The 22,876-nt window shown below is 40.0% G+C and overlaps 2 protein-coding genes across 12 annotated transcripts in view; one reads left to right on the forward strand and one right to left on the reverse strand.

The window, feature by feature from the left end:
• Positions 1 to 2,130, reverse strand: part of GTF2H1 (general transcription factor IIH subunit 1) — a 31,353-nt gene extending 29,223 nt beyond the window's left edge. Inside the window, exon 1 of the mRNA XM_079788318.1 lies at positions 1,996 to 2,130. The gene's annotated coding sequence lies outside the window, so the exon portion shown is untranslated. The remainder of the gene's footprint in view (positions 1 to 1,995) is intronic.
• Positions 439 to 22,876, forward strand: part of HPS5 (HPS5 biogenesis of lysosomal organelles complex 2 subunit 2) — a 42,126-nt gene continuing 19,688 nt past the window's right edge. For 2 of the 11 annotated variants that reach the window (XM_079788299.1, XM_079788301.1), the window contains exons 1-11: positions 2,557 to 2,621; positions 6,518 to 6,672; positions 7,729 to 7,892; positions 10,310 to 10,420; positions 10,592 to 10,656; positions 11,097 to 11,289; positions 12,401 to 12,534; positions 17,087 to 17,299; positions 17,586 to 17,657; positions 20,844 to 20,932; positions 22,345 to 22,523. In XM_079788299.1, the coding sequence (XP_079644425.1) occupies positions 7,785 to 7,892; positions 10,310 to 10,420; positions 10,592 to 10,656; positions 11,097 to 11,289; positions 12,401 to 12,534; positions 17,087 to 17,299; positions 17,586 to 17,657; positions 20,844 to 20,932; positions 22,345 to 22,523 (1,164 nt within the window). In that variant the 5' untranslated portion in view covers positions 2,557 to 2,621; positions 6,518 to 6,672; positions 7,729 to 7,784. The other 9 variants (XM_079788306.1, XM_079788307.1, XM_079788302.1 and 6 more) reach the window with 9 other exon arrangements.

The following is a 22,876-nucleotide window of genomic DNA, read 5'->3' on the forward strand; positions in this document are numbered from 1 at the left end:
AAAAAAGGTAACAAGTGAAATATAAACTCCTTATCACCCTCTAAAAGAGCTGCTATAGCCAAAGCCGGTTTGGCTCGGCTAGAGCGTCGGCCTGCGGACTGAAAGGTCCCAGGTTCGATTCCGGTCAAGGGCATGTACCTTGGTTGCGGGCACATCCCCGGTGGGGGGTGTGCAAGAGGCAGCTGGTCGATGTTTCTCTCTCATCGATGTTTCTAGCTCTCTATCCCTCTCCCTTCCTCTCTGTAAGAAATCAATAAAATATATTAAAAAAAAAAAAAAAAGAGCTGCTATACCTGCTGCATACAAAATGGAGATTTGGAATGCTGTTTGCCATTAGGCAATCCAAGTTTTTTTAAACAACTCAGTATTACAGGGAATAAGACCTTAGAAGCATGTAAAGAATAACCTAAATGTATTGTTTTAAGGATAGTTACACACATAAAGCAAATATTAAGAGGGAATAACTAATGTAGCAATTTTAAGACTGAGCACTTGTACAAGGAGAGGAAGAGAAAATGCTAGAGAAATGCAAGACAGAAAGACATGCTCATATTAACTCATAAATACTGCATGCAAGAGTACAATACCAACGTCGAGAGAACAATCAGTTGGCAATCAAAGTGGGGAAATGAGGGTCTATTGGATGCTTGACGCTGCCAGTGGTGGGAGGAAAGAGGAAGGAGGAAGGGTACACAAGATGCCTCTTGCAGCAGTATCTCTGAGATAAAAAGTGGTCAGAATGCTAGGAAAGCAGAAGGCACACTAGGCAACGTTCCAATGGTAGGGGAAAAAACCAGCAGCACAGAAAAACAGGGCTAAAAGGTGGACAGACAGACCAGTAGGTGAAGACATGTCTCCAGGGCAGTGCACACAGGAAGCAGTCATAACTGACTGGAGCTGATCATTTGGTTCACTGCTTTTAACCGAGTCTTGTCTCTTTGCAACAATCTCCCTAGTATTTTTAAAAAGCTGTCTTTACATTTGCATGGATTCTTTTTTTACATTTGTACTACCATATGTACTTAATACTACCTAGGAGAGACTCAGTATTACCCTTCGATCTGTTGCAATGCTAAATGTTGGCTTACTGAGGGTAGCAGAACAGGTTTACTGGCCCCAAATTACCTCCTCCTCCTTTCCAAATGAGGGATTTAGGTCTGCTAAAAGGTACAAGTTCTCTCTAGAGCCCAGTCTTTCTGTAAGCCATAGGCCTGATACTACAGGGTATCTTCCCTCCAGCTGTGACATTTTATTTGTTCTAGTTTTAACTTTGCTTTATATATTAGGATTCCTGGTAAGATTTCATGGGGAGGAATTATTCCACTTCTTTTTGGAGTCAAAGCACTATGCTTTTGTATGTTTTAAAATTGGATCTTCTAATGGGGAAAGGGTTAATCTTTAAAAATCTCTCTCCCCTTCCCCATTTCACAGGCCCTAAAACGGATGTTTGAGAGTCAATCGGATAAACGTTCTTTAGTCAATAATTTTATATTCCCATGTGTTGGTGGTCTATTTTTAAGATGATCAAATCGGGCACAGTCCAAAACTGGGAGGGGTGTGTGGACTGGCACACGAGTTCAAGTTTTAAAAGCGGTAGGATTGACAGGCGAAGCACAGTGTGGCAGGCACTGAGGTGAAAGCTTTTTCTCTTACAGAAACCGAAAGACTTAACAGCTCATTTCCTAACGGGAAGGGCTCCCTGGCGAGGGAGGCCTCCACGTCCTTCATTCTCAGGAGCCGTCCGGTCCCGGCTTTGGGTGAATCTTCTGGTCCCTGCTCTCAGTAGAGGGGTGGGCTTCCTGTAGGCAAGTATGTTAAGGGTCGCTTCTTCCCCGCTTCAGGATAATAACGGGCTGCCCGGAATGCAGGCGTGGGAGTTGTGGGGACTGCGACAGGGACACAGGAAAAAGGGGCAGAATCCGCGCCGTCCAGCGGCCCCCAGGCCTGTCAGCAACTCACCTACCCACCCATTCCCATTCTTTGGTCTAAACTTACCAGGTGGGAGCTGCGGCCCTGGGCAGGGAGTGAGAAAGTGGGATGGGTCCGGCCGAGTTCCGCTGCGTTTCTTAGCGACGCTGCCCGGAAGAGTCCGAAACCCAGTAGCCGCCGCAGCCTCCGCCACCGCCTCTGTTACTGGGGGGTCTCGCCTCCATCGCTGGCTGCGAGAACTCTGAGGGCACGTGACCGGAAGTGCCAAAGGCGGGCCTGCGGAGCACGTGACCCCAGAGCACGGCCGCCATGACACCTTCCGCTGGTTCCCTCCCTCCCCCGCCGAAACCCGCCTGTTTCATTTTCTCTCGCCGGCTTCCAGCGGTGAAGGGTCCCGGGATCCTGGCTGGCTCACCCCTTTGGCCTAGAGTTGCTCCGGTCCCGGTCGGCGCTTTCTCTTCGGCCAGCAGCGGCCCACTAACTGCAGGCCGCAGAGAGCGTAATTGCGATGGCGGCCTGAGGGGGAGGGACCACGCGGAAGCAGGGGCGTAGCCCGTCACGTGACGAGGAAGTACCGTTAACTGCGCTGTCCCCGAGTCCGCGACGCTCCGCGATGACGTAAGCCTGGGCGGGGAGGAGTGAGGGGCGGGGCGACAGGAGAGACCCGCTGCAGTGTGCCTCTTAAGTGTTTGGTGAGTGTCCGGCGCCCAGCCCGGAGGGACGGTGTGAACCGCTGCAAATCGGGGGCTGCTGTCCTGGAGATAGTGGTGCAGGGCTGAGACTTGGATTTGGGAATTGGTTACCGAGGCTCCGCCCCTTAAGATATGAAGACAGTGTTAGAGTTTAGCTGTTCTAGTTAGTAGTTCCGCTAGGCGGGGAGGTTTTCTTGTAGGGACTGTCTCCCCCGTGGGTACGAGGCATAATTGAGTGAGTCGCCATTGCTGTCTGCGGTGAAGAGTTCTCTGGTTATTACTTCTTTGGTGGGAAGACCCAATCTCCTACTTTCCCTTCACATCATAACTTGAACGTTTGCTTTCTTTCTTCTCTTTTGCCTCCTCTGCCATGCGAAAAAGAGAATGCTGTGATTTGGATTTGGTGTGAGCTGCAAACGCTGGTTCATTAGCAAAGTGAATACAGTACTAGGGTGATGAGAAAACTTTTTCTTGATCCTACTACTCGATTGTAGCAAAATGGAAAGGTGATTAGATTTTGGACTCAGGAGAAGTGGATGCTAGTCTCAGCTCTACCTTTTAAGACCTCTGTGACCTTGGGCTAGCAAACCCCTCAAGAATCTGTTTCGTTAACTTTGGTAAGCATTTATGACCCCCTTCTGTTTGCTTAGTTTTTTTTTGCTAGGCTGGAGGTGCGACAGACTTAACAGAAGAAATATTTAAACTTAAGTTTCCAGGAAGATAGGATTTTGTTAGATGGAGGGAGGTTCAAGAAACAGCCTATATTAAAATTCTGGAGGCACAGGAAGTTTGCAGAGTGAAAGAGGAACAAAAGATAGCTTTGTGTAGTTGGAGAAGAGGAGAGAGGATAAGATGGAAGATGAAGCTGGAGAAATAGGGATAAGATCATAGTTTCTGTAAGAAGGGTAGCTGTTGAAGGTTTATATAGAGCTTTAAAAAAAAACTTATGGAAAATTTCACACACAGATAAAAATAGGATAATTTAATGAACCCTCATGTTCACATAATCCAGCTTTAACAATTATGAACATTCTACTGTTCTTGTTTGTACAGAGCTTTTAAATTTCTAGGTACTTTAATATATATATATATATATACTTTATTGAGTTTTTACAGAGAGTAAGGGAGAGGGATAGAGAGTTAGAAACATCAATCAGCTGCCTCCTGCACACCCCCCAATGGGGATGTGCCGGAAACCGGAACCGGAACCCTTGAGTCCACAGGCGGACGCTCTATCCACCGAGCCAAACCAATCAGGGCTCTAGGTACTTTTTATATCCATTGTCACATTTGATTAATAGCAGCTTTCAATTTGAGCTCAATTCTCTGTCTAGGTAGGTACTGACCATTTTATGTGAAAATTTCTTTGAGTTGTAGTTGACTACTTGCTCTGTTGAATCAAAGTGTGGTATGGCAATTTTAAAAACACATCTGATGCTATTTTAGGTAGTAAGATATAAACTTAGTGTCGAGATCAAATAGGTTAGTGTTTCTACTCTATTCTGTTATCTTAACTAAAGGAGTATTATGTTCAGTTCTAGGCAACACATTTTCAGGTAAACTAAAGTGCCTGTGTAGAAGGTTGACCAGAACAGAGAAGAACTGGGAAATTGTCATATAAGAAATGATTGGAAAGCTGCGAATGTTAAATATTTAGAAGACCTGTTAACACTTTTCAAATACTGAAGGGTTGTTTTGGAAGGAATAAACTTATTCCCATAAACTATAGAATCCACAGTTAGGAATACTTAGTAAATGCTATAAGTGATCAAGTTTCAACCCAATATTTAAAAAAAAGACCTTATAATACTGAGAGCTAGAGAAGTAGAATGGGCAGCTTCAAGAGAGGAAGCATTCCTTTTCCAGTGCTGAAAATGTCCAGAGGTCCAGGTTACAACTAATATGTATGCTCTTTGAATCTTCTTCCACCTTGAGAATTTTGGGAAGTGGGACTTATATTGGGCCTGAAAGGCGGGGTGTATTTGGATAAGTAGGTGTGGAGGGAAAGGAGTCATTTTAGGGAGAGAGAAAAGTATAAATTTGGATTTGGCTTAACACTCACCCAGCAACTGCTCTTGAGAACTGATACTGCTTATGCTGTTTCTTTTCCATCCTTATCTCCACTAAATCTTAAGAACAAAATAGTTTTTTACTCCATTAAATCATAACTTCCAGGACATTTTCTCTTCACTGAGATCAAGGCCAAATGGCCTATCAACCGCAGTTTGAAGATTACAAGTAGAAGGGATCGATACTGTGGTCTTGATGGTCAGTCCTTCTTCGGGATCTTGTACTTGGTTTTATCTTTTTCTTGTATCTCCAGATCCTTTCATTTTAGAGACTTTTTTCTTTTAGCTAGTACCTAAACTGTTTTGAGTTTTGCCTGGTCAGAAAGCCAAGAGTTTGTTTTCTTTCCAGCAGATTTCTTTAGTAATTGAAAAAGCCTTATCTTTACTTCGTCACCATCCATCCTCACATATCTTCACAGAAATTATGTGATCATCCAACACAAATTTTTCAATACCTTTGTTGCCTTCCAAATTAAAATTTGTTCAGGTTCCTTGGTTTGAGATTCAAAGTGTTTTGTAACTTGTGCTTGAATTGCTATTCCAGCTTTATCTTTCATTATTCCATTGCTTGGATCCTGTGTTTCAACCAAAGATTAAACTTATATTCTCCAAACATATTCTATATATCTTTGCTTATTGCTGCCCAACCTGCTACCCTCATCCATTTTCTTCTGATAAAAGCCTACTCAGCTACCAGGGCTACTTCCCTTAGGAAGTTTTCCATGGTTCCTTTGAACTCGTGATTATCTCTGTTTTTTTTAAGTTCCAACATAGCACTTTGCTTATGTTGTCCTTGTGAGAGATGTGCGTGTGTATGTGAGAGAGATTTGTTCTTTTTTCCCCCCCACTATTTGAATTTAAAGTGATTGATTTCTGGTATTTTATTTGTCCTGTTCCCACTGCTATGCCTCATATTTTACTAAGTACTCAATAAAATGAATGAGTGGGAAAAAAAAAGATTTTTATTCTGTCAGGAATTCTCAAATATTTTAAGTATGGACATACCTCATTTTATGGCACTTTGCTTTATTGTGCTCCACAGATGTTGCGTTTTTTTACAAATTGAAGACAAGCCCTTCCACCAGTAAAAAGATTATGACTCATTTTATTGCTGTGCTCACTTTATTATGGTGATCTGGAACCAAACCCAAAATATCTTGAAGTATGCCCATATAGGACTCCTAAAGATTTTTATTTTTTTTGAATATTGTTCTCCCGGCAGAGGTCAAGATGTATTAAGAATAGTGTTACTAGCATATGCTAGATACTTATTGCTAGAAAATAAGACTATATTATGTGTATGCAATAAAAATATCTTAAGCTTGTATGTGCTTTGTCACTAGAAGGTATACTCCATGAGTGTTAAGACTTTGTTTTGTCTTCTTTTGTTGTCCCTGGGACCTAGAACAATGCCTGGCACATACACTGAGTGGCCAGATTATTATGATCTCTGAACGCATAATAATCTGGCCACTCAGTGTGTGTGTGTATATATAAGGCCCGGTGCATGAATTCGTGCATGGGTGGGGTCTGGCCAGGGGGAGGGGACATGGGCAGTTGGCCAGCCTGCCTGCTGGTCGAACTCCTGGTCAAGGGGACAATTTGCATATTAGCCTTTTATTATATAGGATATACACTGAGTGGCCAGATTATTATGCATTCAGAGATCATAATAATCTGGCCACTTAGTGTAGTTTGTGCTAGGTACATATTTGTTGAGTAAATGAATGAGTGAATTTATGTTTCTCTGAAAAAACAGAAAGTATAAATAATGAAAAAACAAGTATAAGCAATTATTTCTCTAAAAATTTTTTTCATTGATTTTAGAGACAGGAAAGGAGAGCGAGCGAGCAACATTGATTTGTTGATCCACTTATTTATGCATTCATTGACTGATTCGTGTATATGCCCTAACTAGGGATTGAACCCACAACCTTGACGTATCAGGACGACGCTCTAACTAACTGAGCTACCGGGCCAGGGTAAGTATTTGCTTTATATTCTTAATTTGGCAGGTAACAAAGGATTGGGAAAATTTAAAATTAAGGGGTAGACTTTTCTTAACTTTTATTTATTTCCTTTTTTGGAAATTGATGCAATTTGACAAAACTGTATACTTGAGAGTTGTTGAACAGTTAAGAACTCTTATTTTAGTTTACAAAGTCCTCATTGGGTATTTGGCATTTGCTACCTTCCAATCAGGTCTCTTACTCAAGTCCTTATTCCTCCTCAAGCTGTAATTACCTGCACTTGACTTCTCACTTACTTAGTAGGTGCATTCATTTATTCATTCAGCAGATACTTAATGAGCTCCTGATAGGCAGGAGAAAGAGATCCAGAGGTCTATTCCTTTAAGCACTATTGAATTGTTGACTGATAACCATTAAATTTGCTGATAAGGATTAATAGTTAGAGGCCTTTTTTGAAAATTACCCTTTAATAAGGAAAATTGCCCTTTAATGAGAGACATTTAAAGACAGAAGATGATTTACAACTTAAATGCAGCTAGGGTTGCTATTTTACCATAGAGGAGCTTGACCAATTTTCCTCTTAAATCCTGCAATGTTGCCAGACAGTGTGTCTCAGTGGTTGAGTGTCGACCCATGAACCAGGAGGTCGGGGTTCGATTCGAGGTCAGGGCTCATGCCGGGGTTGCAGGCTCGATCCCCAGTAGGGGGCATGCAGGAGGAGCTGATTGATGTGTCTATCCTTCTCTTCCTCTGCCTTCCTTCTCTAAAATTAATAAAAACATATTTTTAAAAAAAATCCTGCAGTGTCCATTCTACCTTCTCACACTGTTAGATGAGTCGGGTAGGATTATGGAGGGCCTTGAGAATCTGAACATACTCTGGAAGGTTTAGAATCAGGAAATGATGCAGTACAAGCTGATGTTTGCATGTTACCTATGCATGTTTTCTTTCAACCTAAAGGCTGAACACCTCCAGAGTAGGGATTCTTGTCCCTTTCTTTCCTGTGTTTACATACTCATTAAATGCATGTCAAATGAGTGCTGAGCTTCTTAAATTATATTTTTACAGGTTTAATTCAGGAATCCTGTGCCTATCACTCAACATAGTTTCAACTTTCCAGCTAAATGACTTTTGTGCCAGTCATACCGGAGTCCTACACCCATGTTCTTGCAGAGTTTGAGTCTCTGGATCCATTACTTTCAGCCCTAAGGCTGGACTCAAGTCGTCTAAAGGTGAATTTCTTGATATGAATGACTCACATTTATATTCATACTAGAGGCCCGGTGCACGAAATTCGTGCACGGGGGTGGGAGGGTTGTCCCTCAGCCCAGCCTGCACCCTCTCCAATCTGGGACCCCTCGAGGGATGTCCGACTGCCTGTTTAGGCTGGATCCTGGTGGGATTGGGCCTAAACGGGCAGTCGGACATCCTGCTCACAATCCAGGACTGCTGGCTCCCAACTGCTCGCCTGCCTGCCTTCCTGATTGCCCCTAACCGCTTCTGCCTGCCAGCCTGATCACCCCCTAACCACTCCCCTGCCAGCCTGATTGATGCCTAACTGCAACCCTGCCAGCCTGTTTGTCCCTAACTGCCCTCCCCTGCAGGCCTGGTAACCCCTAACTGCCCTTCCCTGCAGGCCTGGTCCCTCCCAACTGCCCTCCCCTGCTGGCCATCTTGTGGCAGCCATCTTGTGTCCACATGGGGGCAGCCATCTTTGACCACATGGGGGCAGCCATCTTGTGTGTTGGAGTGATGGTCAATCTGCATATTACTCTTTTATTAGATAGGATGTTTGTGTGCTCTCTGTTACATGTGCCTCCTGCCCTTTAGTTCTTTATGTTTTATGGAAACTTGAGTATTAGGTAATACTAGTATAGGTAATACTAGTATTAAGCATTACTGTCTATATAGCATGTTCATAGCTCTTTCTTGTTTTATTTTTTTGAGCTATCATTTGAATTCTTTCCTGTCCTTGGAAACCATGATATTTATTGCTGATTTTTCACCCCCTCAGTAATTTTTCCATCTTCTCTCAGAAAGTAATGTATTTGATTGAAAATAAAATAGTATAAATGAGTTTTGAGCAACATGAACCTCTGCTGTTAAACTAAACTCATTCCAAAACAAGGAATTTGATGTACACTCCATTTAGGGAACAGAGCAAAAGTTATTAGCTCTGTAGCAAAAGTCATTATCTCTATGTGCTTCCCTCAAATCCTGAGTTCTTTTGATAAACTCAGGAATAACATGGTGCAGAACAAGTCTCATAACCAATTTTAAAATAATTTTATTTTTACACTTTTGCTCTCACCCTAAGTACCATTTTAGCCTCTGAGCAAAGGGAGAATAGGAAGTAATGGGCAAAGTAATATGAGCAATAATTATAAGGGCCGATAATAGACATGTTTTTAGCTGCAAGTTACAGAATACCTTACCAATAGTGGCTTAAGCATTAATGATGTTATTAACCTTATTGGAGGTTAGTATTTCTGGGTTTAGTGTTGTGGCCCAGTGATTTCCCTGAGGACCCAGGCTCTCCATTTTTCTGTTCTACCATCATCCATATGTTGGTTTTTAGTCACAGTTGCAAGGTAAGTATGCTGGCTCTAATCTTGATGTGTCCATTAGTATCTCAAGCAAGAAAAAGGGGGTCAAAGATAAAGGCTTTGCTAGTTTTTGGACTTTGCCTTTTATCTGGGAAGGTAGGGCTTTCCAAGAAGCCCCATTGTCTTATCTTTATTAGCTGGATTTGAGCCACATGACTTCCCATAACTGCAAGAGAAACTGGGCAAGTGAATATTTAGGTTTTCTAGCTTCTGTGGTGGAAAGCAGCAAGGTTGAAGAGGGTTGGGAATGTCTGTGTGTCAGCCAAGCAACAATTTTACCACGGTTACAGCATGGCCACTGCTTTCTCTGGTGGATAAGGAGAGGAATCATCAGGGTGAGGGTGTAGGGAAAAATAGTACGTAATGACCTTTTTCTGTGTCCTCTGCAGTCTCACTTGCTCTGAAAGTTTTGGATGTTTATGTTGATTATACGAATGCGAAATTATTGAAGTGAACACATGATTAAAGTGGTGCTGTATCCCCTGGAGACGTAATTGATCCTCCATCATTGTGGTCAGCGTTGGAATAACCAAGCTAAATTACACAAAAGATGAATTACTCATTTATATAATTGAGCCTATTCAGCCATTTTGAGATTAAAAAATTAACAATTTAAAGCCAAAATGGCCCTGACCGGTTTGGCTCAGTGGCTAGAGCGTTGGCCTGCGGACTCAAGGGTCCCAGGTTCGATTCCAGTTAAGGACATGTACCTTGGTTGCAGGCACATACCCAGTATGGAGTGTGCAGGAGGCAGCTGATTGATGTTTCTCTCTCATCGATATTTCTAACTCTATCCCTCTCCCTTCCTCTCTGTAAAAATCAATAACATATATTAAATAAAAAAAAAGCCAAAATGTTCCTTCTTGTGTATTTTTCAGTATATTAGAATGAGAGCATGAGTGCCATTATGTGGTATCCAACTGGGCAGGGGGTGGCTGGGAGAGGAACCTGGTACACAGATCCTCAGTATTTATTTCTAGTGCATAGTTTATTTGATTAAATGACTGTGGTGATCTCACTCTTGTCTGTTTACATGTTTTTAGTGCACGAGCATAGCTGTATCTCGGAAATGGTTGGCTTTGGGCAGTTCAGGAGGAGGTCTCAACCTCATTCAAAAGGAAGGCTGGAAGCACAGGCTCTTTCTTTCACATAGGGTAAGATTAAGGATAGCTCTGTCATATACCAGTCGGAGTATCTTTCATAAATGCCAATTTCCCCATTATGAATAATCATTTGGAATAAAAAAAAAGTATAAAACTTGAGATTTAAAAGTGAAAAAAATACCATTTTTGTGAAACTGCCTAATTTTCCTTTTTGTGCTCTAGGAAGGAGCAATTTCTCAAGTTGCCTGTTGTTCACATGATGATGATTATGTTGCTGTAGCTACCAGGTGAGAAACTGTTTTAAAACTATCTGACCTTATCCAGATGCATTTTAAATGAACAAATGTAGCTGTGTGTAGGGTGCCCAACCGTCCTAGGACTGTCTCACTTTTTATCACTGAAAGTCCAGTGTCCTGGGAAACCTCTCATTCCCCAGCAAACCAGGATGGACAGTCAGTTGCCCTAGTGTTTGTGGAAAATACTAAAATGAGGCAACAACATTTCAGTGGTCTTAAAAGAGAAAGGTAACAGATAATTTAGAACATCTGAGTTCTGTTATGCTGGATTGGTGGACTAATGCAAGGAAATAAATACCTTGACTTTCTATTTCCTCTTTTCTAAAGAACAAGTTTACATATATATTTAGTATAGTTGATACTGTGATGCAATTAAATTGTACCTTTTTCACCATTGCCAAAAATTTGCTTCTTTGTCTCAATTTTTGCAGTCAAGGTCTTGTGGTTGTTTGGGAATTAAATCAAGAGCGTCGTGGGAAACCAGAACGAATTTCTGTGTCTTCAGAACACAAGGGCCGAAAAGTTACAGCTCTCTGTTGGGATACAGCGATTCTTAGAGTTTTTGTAGGTGATCATATGGGGAAAGTTTCAGCCATCAAACTCAACACTTCTAAACAAGCAAGGGTAAGAATCAGTCCAGTTATTTGCATATGTGGGTGAGATAAAAGGTGTTATGTCACAGTATTTCAAATAAAGGACACAATTTTATCTACTGAATTTTTTGGGGGACTGATCTAGAACCAAGAATATTAATTTTGAGAGACTTGTTAGTATGTGGTACATATGGGAGTCTGGTTTAGCTTGATACTGTTGCAGATGGCTTCTGTGAGCTAACTTCAGTAATTTACGCTTTGCTTGTTATAGTACTTCATAATGTATCCATATGGCTAACTTAAATAAAACATTATTTAATACTAGGCTATTAAGAAAGATGCCAATTTATTAGTTGTGAATAAAATGGCATCAATTGCCCAGGTTCCTTTGTAAGGGTAGAAGAAATTCATGGGTCTAGGTATATTTTTTCTGAGGATGGTGTGAATGGAATCTTAAAGGCACCTCCTGGATTGTGCTCAGCTGTGGAGGATCCCTGACTTTGCGTCACAGTTACTGTAGGTATGGAAGGGTTGAGTCTCAGGTTATCCTACCAGAATGCTCCAGTCTGTCATTAAGCCAGCTTTGCACTATCTATCTCCTTCAAAGGTTATTTATTATATTGGAAGTGGGGAACTTGTCTTTTCATTCCTTATTTCCATATAGGATCCTGGCAGAAAAGAGATCTAACTACCATTGGCTAAATTATTTTAATTACCATATCATAATATTCTTCTGGTTTGCTTGTAATGACCCAACAGTGTTATCACTTGATTCTTTATAGTTTTGATCCAAAATATAATTGGAACCTGACACATAGTACAGCCCTAATTTGTCTTTCTTCCAAAGGGAAAAATGCTGTCTACAAATGAAAAATTTCCTTACATATTTGAAAACTTGCTTAATCTTTTTATTCCAACCTCTCAGTTTGGATCATCACTAAGAGAGCCTTAAGATTTCTCTTCTGCAGTTGTGTACCAAATTATTTCACATAACTTTGATACTCCAACAGGCAAATCAAATTTTGGTCCCTTAAGAGTTTTTATTTTGCTATCCAAGGTATTTGCATTTAAAAGGTAGAGAAGGAGATTATGTGTATATGTAATGACAAATAAACTGTATTTCTTTGTTATGTTCCTTTTAGGCAGCTGCTACCTTTGTGATGTTTCCTGTTCAGACAATAACAACAGTTGACTCCTGTGTTGTCCAGTTAGATTATTTGGATGGAAGACTGCTTGTATCTTCACTCACTCGATCCTTCTTGTGTGACACTGAAAGGTATATTGACTAACCATGTGTCATAGGATATATAGAATTTAAGAACTGGAAGGGACTTAGAAATAGTCTAACCCAATCCCCTCAATTTAATATACAGATATTCATAAGGAACCAGCTCTGTGCAAGCTGATGTTAGAGAGTAGAGAAGAGATAGAGAATACTGATTCAGTCAAGTAGGTGACTAAGAGAACTGTTAACTCTATCTGAAGCATGATCTAAGTGCCATGAAGAAAAGCGAAATAAGGCTTGTTTTAATATGGGGAATCGGAAGGTTCCTTAATTGAATTTGTTGTATATTTAATGGAATTTTACTGAAGTGTAAAATTAGATGAAGAATAATTAAGAAATTGTGAAGCTGACAAATATTCAACCAAAATCTCAAGGGTAGAGCCAAAGGTCCAATGAATGGCAAAGGGATATATAAGAGGTATCTGTGAAATACCAGAACAGAATAGGAAACAGCTTGAAATGAGTATTATATATCACTGTGCTGACGTTCTTCAGCCATTCTCACTGCAGGGAAATTTTCACTGGCTCCCTTTCTTTCCCCTTAGCCACTTCCCCCCGCAAAAATTCCTCAGGACCTTCCCATTTAAAAATATTTTTGGGAGAATTTTGAGCATACACAAAAGAAGAGAGAATTGTATAGTGAATCTACTAGCCAGCTCCAGTAATTTTGATGAGGATTTTCGGTAAATGAAATCTGAAGGATGAGGTGCAGGGGTGATATTCTAGCAGGAAGGAACAGCCCTTAGAGGAAAAATGAGAAAGACATCAGCATATTCTAGAACTTGCCAATCTGGGTTAAGTAGAGGAGTTGTGGGAAAAATGTTGTTTAATTGGTACCACACTGAGAATGACAGCTTTAAATGCCACACTGAGTAGGTGGGTTCTCAGGTCATTTTAAGAAAGTGTACATATAGAAAATCAGGGTTTGGAAATTGATTTCTTTAGAACTGTCCAGGCTTGGAAAGTCTGTATTTCCGGGGGGTTCATGTATCTCAGGAGACTGCTATTTGAGAAAGCAGGAGGATATTTATTCCAAAAGGTTTGAAGAAATGTGTGCTGACTATCAAGGATGGTAGAGGAAAGGATGAAGAAAGATGTACTTTGCTTTTATTTCTTGGGATAAGAAAGGCACATGGGAAGGAGGCCAGTTATAGCAGGTGGCAGGTGTCTGGTATCAGAGAACCTAGCTGGATAGCAGAGAGGCAAGGCTTTGAGATACAAGTGGTCAGTTTACATGCAACGAGTAGGAAGGATGATGCACTTGCTTTGTACTTATTTCAGACTATAGTTCCGTGGTGAGGTTAGACTTATAGAACTGGAGCTCATCTCGTGTCACCCTTTAATTTTTGTAGATCAGAAAGCTGAGGCCTAGCTGGGAAGAGGCTAGAACCTTTCTGTCCTGATTCTGTGCCCTTCCTGTTACCTCAGTTACCTCTAATACAGCCTTTGACATTGGACCTTTGGCCATTAACTCCACCCTTAGAGATTTTATAAAATACTTGTTAGTTTCACAAAGTTCTTAATTATTTTTCATCTGTAGGTTTTCAAGTTTATCAAATGGCCCAATTCACAAAATTTGGCTGAGCCCTAGCCGGTTTGTCTCAGTGGATAGAGCATCGGCCTGCACACTGAAGAGTCCCGGGTTGGATTCCTGTCCAGGTCATGCCTGGGTTGAGGAATCGATCCCCAGCAGGGGGTGTTCAGGAGGCAGCTGATAGTTGATTCTCTCTCATCATTGATGTTTCTATCTCCCTCTCCCTCTCCGAAATCAATTAAAAAAAAAAAAGAAAGAAATTTGGCTGAAATTCTAATAAGTGGTCAGAACACTGTGAAAACACTTTTATTAGGATTGTTTGGAGGATCTGATGAAATTATATATATGAAACACTTTAAAATTAAGAGCTAAATAAGTGGAGGTTTATTTTTCCCTCTGCAATAAACCTAGAGTTGTTAATCATTATTTTGCCATTTCTCAGGGGTGTGGCTAGAGTTGGTTTTGAGAATAACATAGAACTTACTGCTAAAATAACATATTTTAGAAATGCTTAATTTCATTAAATTAGAATTCAGTTTTGGGGACATGGATAGTACCATAATTTTTTTTCTTTTTAAATATACTAGAGGCCCAGCGCACAAAATTCATGTCCGGGTAGGGTCCCTAGGTCTGGCCTGTGATCAGGGCCGATATTCCCTGGCTTCTGGCAGCTGGCCCCATGCCCTGCCGTACTGCCGCTGTCTGCCCAGGCGATTGGGGCCGCCCGCGATTGCTGCCACCAACCCCTGGTTCCCAGTTCCCCATTGGGTGATTGGAGCCTGCTGGCCAGGGGAGGGACCAAGAGGTTGACCGTTCCTGCCCGCTTGCTGGCCCTGCCCCCCTGCTACCACTGGTCGTCCTCCATGTGTGGGGCGACCGCAGTCGGGGTCATGGCACTGCCCATGTCTGCTGCCACCCACCTCTGGTTCCTGGTTCCCCATTGGGTGATCGGGACCTGCGGGAGGGGGCAGCTCCTGTGTTGAGTGTCTGCCCCCTGGTTGTCAATGTGCGTCATAGCCAACTGGTCATTCCGCCGTCTGGTCGATTTGTATATTACCCTTTTATATATATAGATTTTTATTGATTTCAGAGAGGGAGAGATGGAAACATCAATGATGAGAGAGAATCATTGATCAGCTCCTTCCTGCAGGCTCACTACTGGAGATCAAGTCCAAAACCTGGGCATGTGCCCTGACTGAGAATTGAACCCGGACTTCCTGGTTCCTAGGTTGACGCTCAATACTGAGCCACACAGGCCAGGCTAATTTATCAATTGTATGCACCCTGACTGGGGATTGAACCCAAAAACTGGGTTATGTGCCTGACTGGGAATTGAACCCTTGACTTTCTGGTGCACAGGACGATGCTCCAGCCAACTGAGCCACACTGGCCAGGGTTGGTTCTGCCACTTTTTATTTATTTTTTATATATATTTAAATGTATTTTTATTGATTTCAGAGAGGAAGGGAGAGGGAGAGATAGAAACATCAATGATGAGAGAGAATCATTGATCAGCTGCCTCCTGCACACCCCCTATTGGGGATCGAGCCCACAACCCAGGCATGTGCCCTTAACTGGAATCGAACCCGGATCCTTCAGTCCGCAGGCGGATGCTCTATCCATTGAGCCAAACCGGCTAGGGTAGGGCATGGTTCTGCCACTTTTTAAACTTTGCAAAATAACAGTTTCCCCCTCCAAAATGTAGAGATAGTTTTCAGGATTAATTAAGATAATGTATATGAAGTGCCTGTCATATATTGTTTGAAATTGTAGAAAACAAGATTAATGAGCAAGCAAATGAGTTGACTGTATTTCTTCACTTGGCAAACATCTATTCTATGTCTCTGGATCCTTAGTACTGTATTAAGCATCACAAAGGATATAAAATAAGCAAGAAATATATTTTATTTCCCAAATAAGGAACATAAGTAATAAAAATCATAACTTCCTATATTGCACATTTCTAAGGACTTTCACATTCATGTTCTCAGAGTAAAGCTAATGTTGTATTTTATTCATGAAGGAAATAAGGACAGAGTTATTTATTGAATTATCTAAGTCACTAGTAAATTCACACTAAAGAGCATATTAGATCGTTCTCTAATAAAAGGGTTTGAGTGGGTTAATCCAATGACAAAATCAACAACTTTACAGCTAAAAGAAAAAGGGTTTGAGTATACAGAGCACTACATTGTATTGAGTGCTTTCTATGGGCCAAGATGCTGTGCTATATATTGGGGATTCAACCAAAGAGGAACAAGAAATGGCCTTTGTCTTGGAGTAAGTCATAATCTGTTCAAATAGACACAATTGCCATATATAATGTGGTAAGTGCTATGAAAACATAGCATGGGAAGCATGTAATTCAGCTTATGGGAGTCAGGGAAATCTCAGAGGAAGAATGATGGAGCTAAGTCATGAAGAGTAAGAAAAGGAGTTTGTAGAAAAAGACATCTTCTTCATCATCATCACCTTCCATGTTCTAGACAGTGTGTTAAACTCATATATATCTAGCTTATATAATAAGGGAACAGAGTTCCCAGAAGGATTTAGCATTTTGAGGAAAGAGTAGGGAGATTACTGGGTGTTTGTGGCAGGGGAGTGGCTTGGAGACAGTGCTGGAGAGGTAGATTAGCTTTTCCATGGAATGGCCAAAGAGCAAGGTGATTTGGGAAGCAATCAGTAGGATTTACAGATGTATGAAATGGTTTGGTAACACTCATTTTTTAGATTTGAAAAGGGTTGTCACATTAATTCTGAGCCCTTCTTCTGTGAATAATAAACTAATGTGAAATGGTTTGCTTCCTATCACAGAAAGAGTTAATGGCAACTCAGAGCTAGAACCTTGTTCTGACCTTTCCATTCTGTGTTCTGTCCAGAAGTATACTGCTCATGTGAATAATGAGAGGACATTGTGGGTAGAGTTACTATGGCCATGCTGATTTGTAGTGCCATTGTTTTTGACTTTTTTGTAGGTAAATATGCTTTCTCTTCCTTTTTGGGTATTAGAGAAAAATTTTGGAAAATTGGAAACAAGGAAAGAGATGGAGAATATGGAGCTTGTTTCTTCCCTGGAAGGTGTGCTGCGGGCCAGCAACCTCTAATATATTGTGCTCGTCCTGGCTCCAGAATGTGGGAAGTGAACTTTGATGGGGAAGTTATAAGTACACATCAGTTTAAGAAACTCCTCTCATCGCCACCTCTCCCTGTGATTACTCTCAGGTAAGGTAATGATTTGTATGACTGGTAGGGAGTATTTGAGGAACTTTCATGGAGATGTTGGGTTGAAGTCTCTGATATTCTATAAGTGTTAAAGATTATGCCTTAAAAGATTCAGAGAAACCAAAAAGTCTTTTCACCAATTATCTTTCATATAATTTAAAGCAAATTGAATAAGGGCACATGTAATTAGGCATTTGGGTGTGTTCGGAGGCAAAAATTTTCCTATGTAGGGAAAACATGCTTTTATGTTGTGATGAAATCATTAATGGGTGTGTTTATTTCCTAGATCAGAACCTCAGTATGATCATACAGTTGGGTCCTCCCAGTCTTTGTCTTTCCCCAAACTCTTGCATCTTAGGTAAGTTTCTCCATTTGATCCTTAAAACACACACACACAACTTTTCCCCTTTGTTTCTTGCTCAAGGGCAGTTATCTTTTAAAGATTATTTTTTAAATTAAATTTTAATTCTTAGTAGGCAAGGACAAAAATAGTTGTAGAACTTGTTCTTGTAAGCTTGGTGAAACTTCGGCTCTCGGTCCTTTAGGTATTCTGACAAGTGCCTTGCGTGGAAGATCTACCTGAGGTAGATTCAGCTGGCCATATTTGAATATCTACTGGATTCAATGCAAAAGTCCATCATTAAGTGGCAACCCAGAGTGCTACTAAAGGCTGTCAGCTGCTGGGATTGCCAATTACACCTTGTTCTGCAAGCATGGGGATGCCAGTGTGATTTCCAGCCAAATCTATGTGTCTGGAACTCTACTTATTTCAACAATGGAAAATATTTGGCCAATGCATAAGGTCTCTAATGCAGATTCAGATAATATTATTTAGAGCTGACTATAGGTACCCTGCAGTGTAGACTCCTGATTGGGGTTTTTCAAAGGCTAACTAACTGTTCTTAGAATGTGATTTTTTTTTTAAACACTAGAAATGTTAACTAATTGCCCCTAACTAATGTATGTATGTGTCTCACTACCTACACTGAAGTATTTAAAAGTAAATTGTAAAGTATCCTGAAAGTTTCTGGAGACAGTTATTTTTTTGTTCACAATTAGATAAAGCATACTAAAAACTCTTTCTTTATGGCTCTTATCACAGTTTAAAATTACATATGCATGCAGTATTTATGCCCGTCTTACTCTTAGTAAACTTCATGAGGGCGCCATGTCTGTTTTATTCACTATTTGTTCTCAGTGCTTGGTATAGTGCCTGGCATATATAGACAGTTAATAAATATTTGTGGACTATAGTGTGTGGGGTATGGGGAAGTCCCTTACCTAAAAGTATGTTTTCTAATAGCGAGGCTACAGTTTGCTGGTTCTCCTGGTAGAGCTATTATTCCTTTGAGTAAAAGCTATTTAAAGTTCCCATTACAGCTTCTGCCATACCAAACAAAGCCCTTCATGATCTGCCTCTGCCTCTGCCTCAGTGTAAGCAGTAATTAATGCCACTTTGAAGCTTTTGCTGACTCCTAATGCTGCTTAGACTAGGCACGTATTCCTGTGCACTGTTGTCACATCTTGTTCATTCCTTCATCATCACCCCTATTTCACTGTATTATAGACATCCATCCCAGCACCAGGTTGTCAACTCTATTACTGTGGGTGCAGTGCAAAACACATATAAGGCTCTCAAATAATAGCTAAATTAAAGAATTCAACCAAGATTTTTTTGAGAAACCATGAGTAGGAGAGCCTTTGTTTTCTATTATTTCCTACCTGTATACTTGTATCTTGTGGTAACCATTACTGTTACACCCACAAATCCTACAAGAAAGCATATTTTATGCTTTCTTTTTTAGTACATTGGTATCACGTTCCCTTCTTAAACAATGCTGTTAGGCTTGTGTCCCAGTCTGTTATCAGTGAAGGGATAAGGGGATGAGGGATATATAAGTTACAAAGTATCAGCTCTTATCTATTCCCTAATCACTACCCCCAATCTAATCTAGTTTGCTACTCCTAGGGATCTTTCCAAGAGGAATATCAAGTTTAGTATCAAAATCATGATCCTGTATCTCTTTACTCAGGGATCCTCTTGCCTCTCATTTTTTTCTCCTTTGGCTCCTGAAGGCAGCCTTCTAATTTTACTTACTTTGGACTAGGATTCTGACCATATTTTCCATCTTTGTGACAAAGATCTGGGTCTTATATTGGCAAAATGTTTAATATTTGTGTTAAATATCACTCTTAGTTTCATTGTTACATGGTACAATTTTTAGTACCCTTGGGTGCATTAAAAAAAAATGTCCCTGATCTCAAGATCATATTTTGTTGGAAAGATGTGGTTTATGTCTACAAAAAGTTTAACAATAAAAAAATAAGAGTTGTGACAGTGCAGTACATGATTAATGCCATATGAGCAGGGTTGGCAAGAGATAGGTTGGGTGCAGGAAGAAAAGCAATTGCTGTGAGCCATCAGATAAGGACTTCAGAGGTGAGTACAACTTCTGATCCTTGAGAGGTGGCTAGAATGAGAGCATTATAAGTTGGGGAATGCCCTAGTGAAGCCAAGAAGCAGAGATTACCAGTGGTATGTAAAAAATAGTAGTAGCTGTGAGAGAGTGAGATATATGAGCAAAGGATTATAGAAAGAGATAATCAGAGATGAAGGGTACCAGGGCAGGGACTGCAAAGGAAAGTGGACCAAGAAAGTGCAGTGTCCCAGAGTCCAGGGAGGCGAGATTCTGGAAAGAAGGACAGCCAGCAATATTGGCCCTTGCTTAGGGATCAAGAAGGGAAATGAGGAAGGGTTATTGGGTTTGGCAGGTAGGAAATCTATAACTTTTTGAGAATGCAGTAAAGAGGAATGATTTGGATTCCAGGTAACAGTTGAGAGGATAATAAATAAGGGAAGAAGTAGATTTTGGGAGGCATAGAGAGAAAAGTCTAGGTTTTGGAGCCCAGAGGGTTCTTGATATAAATTCTGAATCTTATGCATTTATGCTGAATGGCCTTGGGCATATATTTTCATGTTTCTGCACTTCAAATTAAAAAAAAAAATACAGACAACACACTTATCTTGATGAGTTGCTACAGGGTTAGATAATGTAAGTAGAGTCTTCAGTAAAGCTCCTGGCACATAGTTGACTGGGAGTTTCCAACTTTTCTTACTTACACACAACTAAGGATATCAAAATATTACCATCCCTTAAAGTGGCTCACTGGAGCAGTGACTGGTGGGGAGGTGCTATGTTTAGTCTTCGTTTTAAATGTACCCCCGTCATAACACATGGGAAGTTTAGCAGCTTTAACAAACATCAGGAAAGATATCAATCTTTTGTTTTCTTTTTCTAGAAGATATTTAACATATATATTGAATTTTTCCCAGTTGGCATTATATAACTTTTTTTTAGCAGTACGTTGTTAGAGACAGAAAAGAGGTTTCAGGACTTGATTGGCTGATACACTTTTATATTTTCTTTGTACAGGCTAATTTTACTTTGATAGCTAATATGAAGGTCTGATTGCAAGGAATTATATCATAAACTGTATCTGAGCAAACTAGAATTCTCTTGGTTCCTTCCATTTTCTTTTGCAGTGAGCATTGTGTGTTGACTTGGACAGAAAGAGGAATTTATATTTTCGTTCCTCAGAGCGTTCAGGTTCTTCTTTGGAGTGAAGTCAAAGGTAATTATATTTTCCTTTCTTATGTAACTTACAATCTCATGCTTGTGAAAGATTGAATTATTATAGGAGGATTCTCTTGTAGTGTAAGATTTAAAAAAACAGAACAAAGTGACATTTCTTTTAAACATTAATATCATAGATGTTTCCCTTTGTAAGGTAGTTCACAAGCATACATTTGTGAATTTGTACTCAGTTATTTATTTCTTCATGCCTTTTAAACTTTTAAATATAGTTTTTATTTATTCTTAAATATTAGTAACTACTGTTTAGGGTTGAATGGGTTAATTTTCTCTCCTCTACTTATCCTGAATATTTACTCATATTGGAAGTCTTGCTTTAACTCCTGTTTTGTGTCTCAATAGTTTGGGGTTCAAAAAGTCCTTATGGGAACAATAGTCATTGTAAATGACTGAAACAGAGAAAATCAATCTCCGTATTCTTTTGGTTAAAACCAGAAATGGAGGAAATTTAGCTTTTTTAGCATTGCTTCTCAGGGAGTATATTTTACTTTTAGGTCATTTTCTGCTTTGAAAGAAACCATTACTTATTGATTCTGATCAGCATTGACTTCTTATGGATTAAGTACCCTAAGGGTATCCCATGAAAACTAATTTGTTTCTCCTTTTTAGACTTTGAAAAATCGACATATACATTGTATACATTAAAGGTTGTACAGTGTGTTGGTTTGGTTCATTTATATATTGCAATATGATTACCACCTTTTGTGGTAAGATCATTTAAGGTCTATCTCTTAGCAACTTTGAAATACATAATACAGTATTTTTTTACTATAATCACAATGCTGTACATTGGATCTCTAGAATTTATTCATCTTCCTCTTGCATGTGTGCATCCTTTGACCAACATATCCCAATTCCCCCACAACCCCAGTCCCTGGAAACCACCATTTTACTGTTTCTATGAGACCATCTTATTATATTCCACGTTAGTGATATTAAAACTAGTTTTAAGAGTCCTTTCGTGATAGTCTGCATTAAGTACTTTCATAATGTTCTGTTTTCATTTTTCCATAAACTGTTTGTTGATTTACATAGTATGTTAAAATCCATTACTTGACATTAGATGATAACTCTCATAAATGTCATAGTCTGGTCTCTAATGTAGAGTGTCCTCTTTTAAATTCCCAATTCCTTTCACAGAAAATAGCATTTTAAAATAGGACTTTGGATCAGAGAGATGTGTTTCTTTCTTTGTTTCTTTTATACTTGTTCTTTTTAGAATAGTGTCTAAAATATTATTTCTTCATTGAAATGAAAATATCAAAAGGTGAAATTCAGTCAAGCCAAACCTGAAAAAGTGAATTTATTAGAATAATTTCAACCCTTGCAAAAATGGAAAAGGAATATTTGTTTAACATCCTGTGTGCTCACCCCACCCTTTGGTTTTTGTAGATATTCAGGATGTGGCTGTCTTTAAGAATGAGCTGTTCTGTTTGCATCTAAATGGGAAAATCTCACATCTTTCCCTCTTATCTGTGGAACGCTGTGTGGAACGCCTGCTAAGGAGAGGCCTTTGGAACCTGGCTGCTCACACTTGCTGTCTTTTCCAAAATTCTCTCATTGCTGGAAGAGTGAGTCAGAGAGCTTACATATTCATCTGGGTTGTTACAACCATCCTAGCTTGCAAGATTGTGCTACAAAGTTTCTTGGCTTAACTAGCCCTTTCTATATGACCTACAGATAAAGCAGCAGTGAATTCCCAAAGGAAGCATGACAAATAAATCTAGGGGTGGGTGGAGAGTAAGAAAAAAAAAATCAAGTTTATTCACAAATTTATTTGAATTTCAGGCTTTGTTTTATTTTATTTTTTAATATATTTTATTAATTTTTTACAGAGAGAAAGGGAGAGGGGTAGAGAGTTAGAAACATCGATGAGAGAGAAACATCGATCAATTGCCTCCTGCACACTCCCTACTGGGTATGT

Source organism: Cnephaeus nilssonii, assembly GCF_951640355.1.
Source record: "Cnephaeus nilssonii genome assembly, chromosome: 13".
NCBI classification, from domain to species: Eukaryota; Metazoa; Chordata; class Mammalia; order Chiroptera; family Vespertilionidae; genus Cnephaeus; species Cnephaeus nilssonii.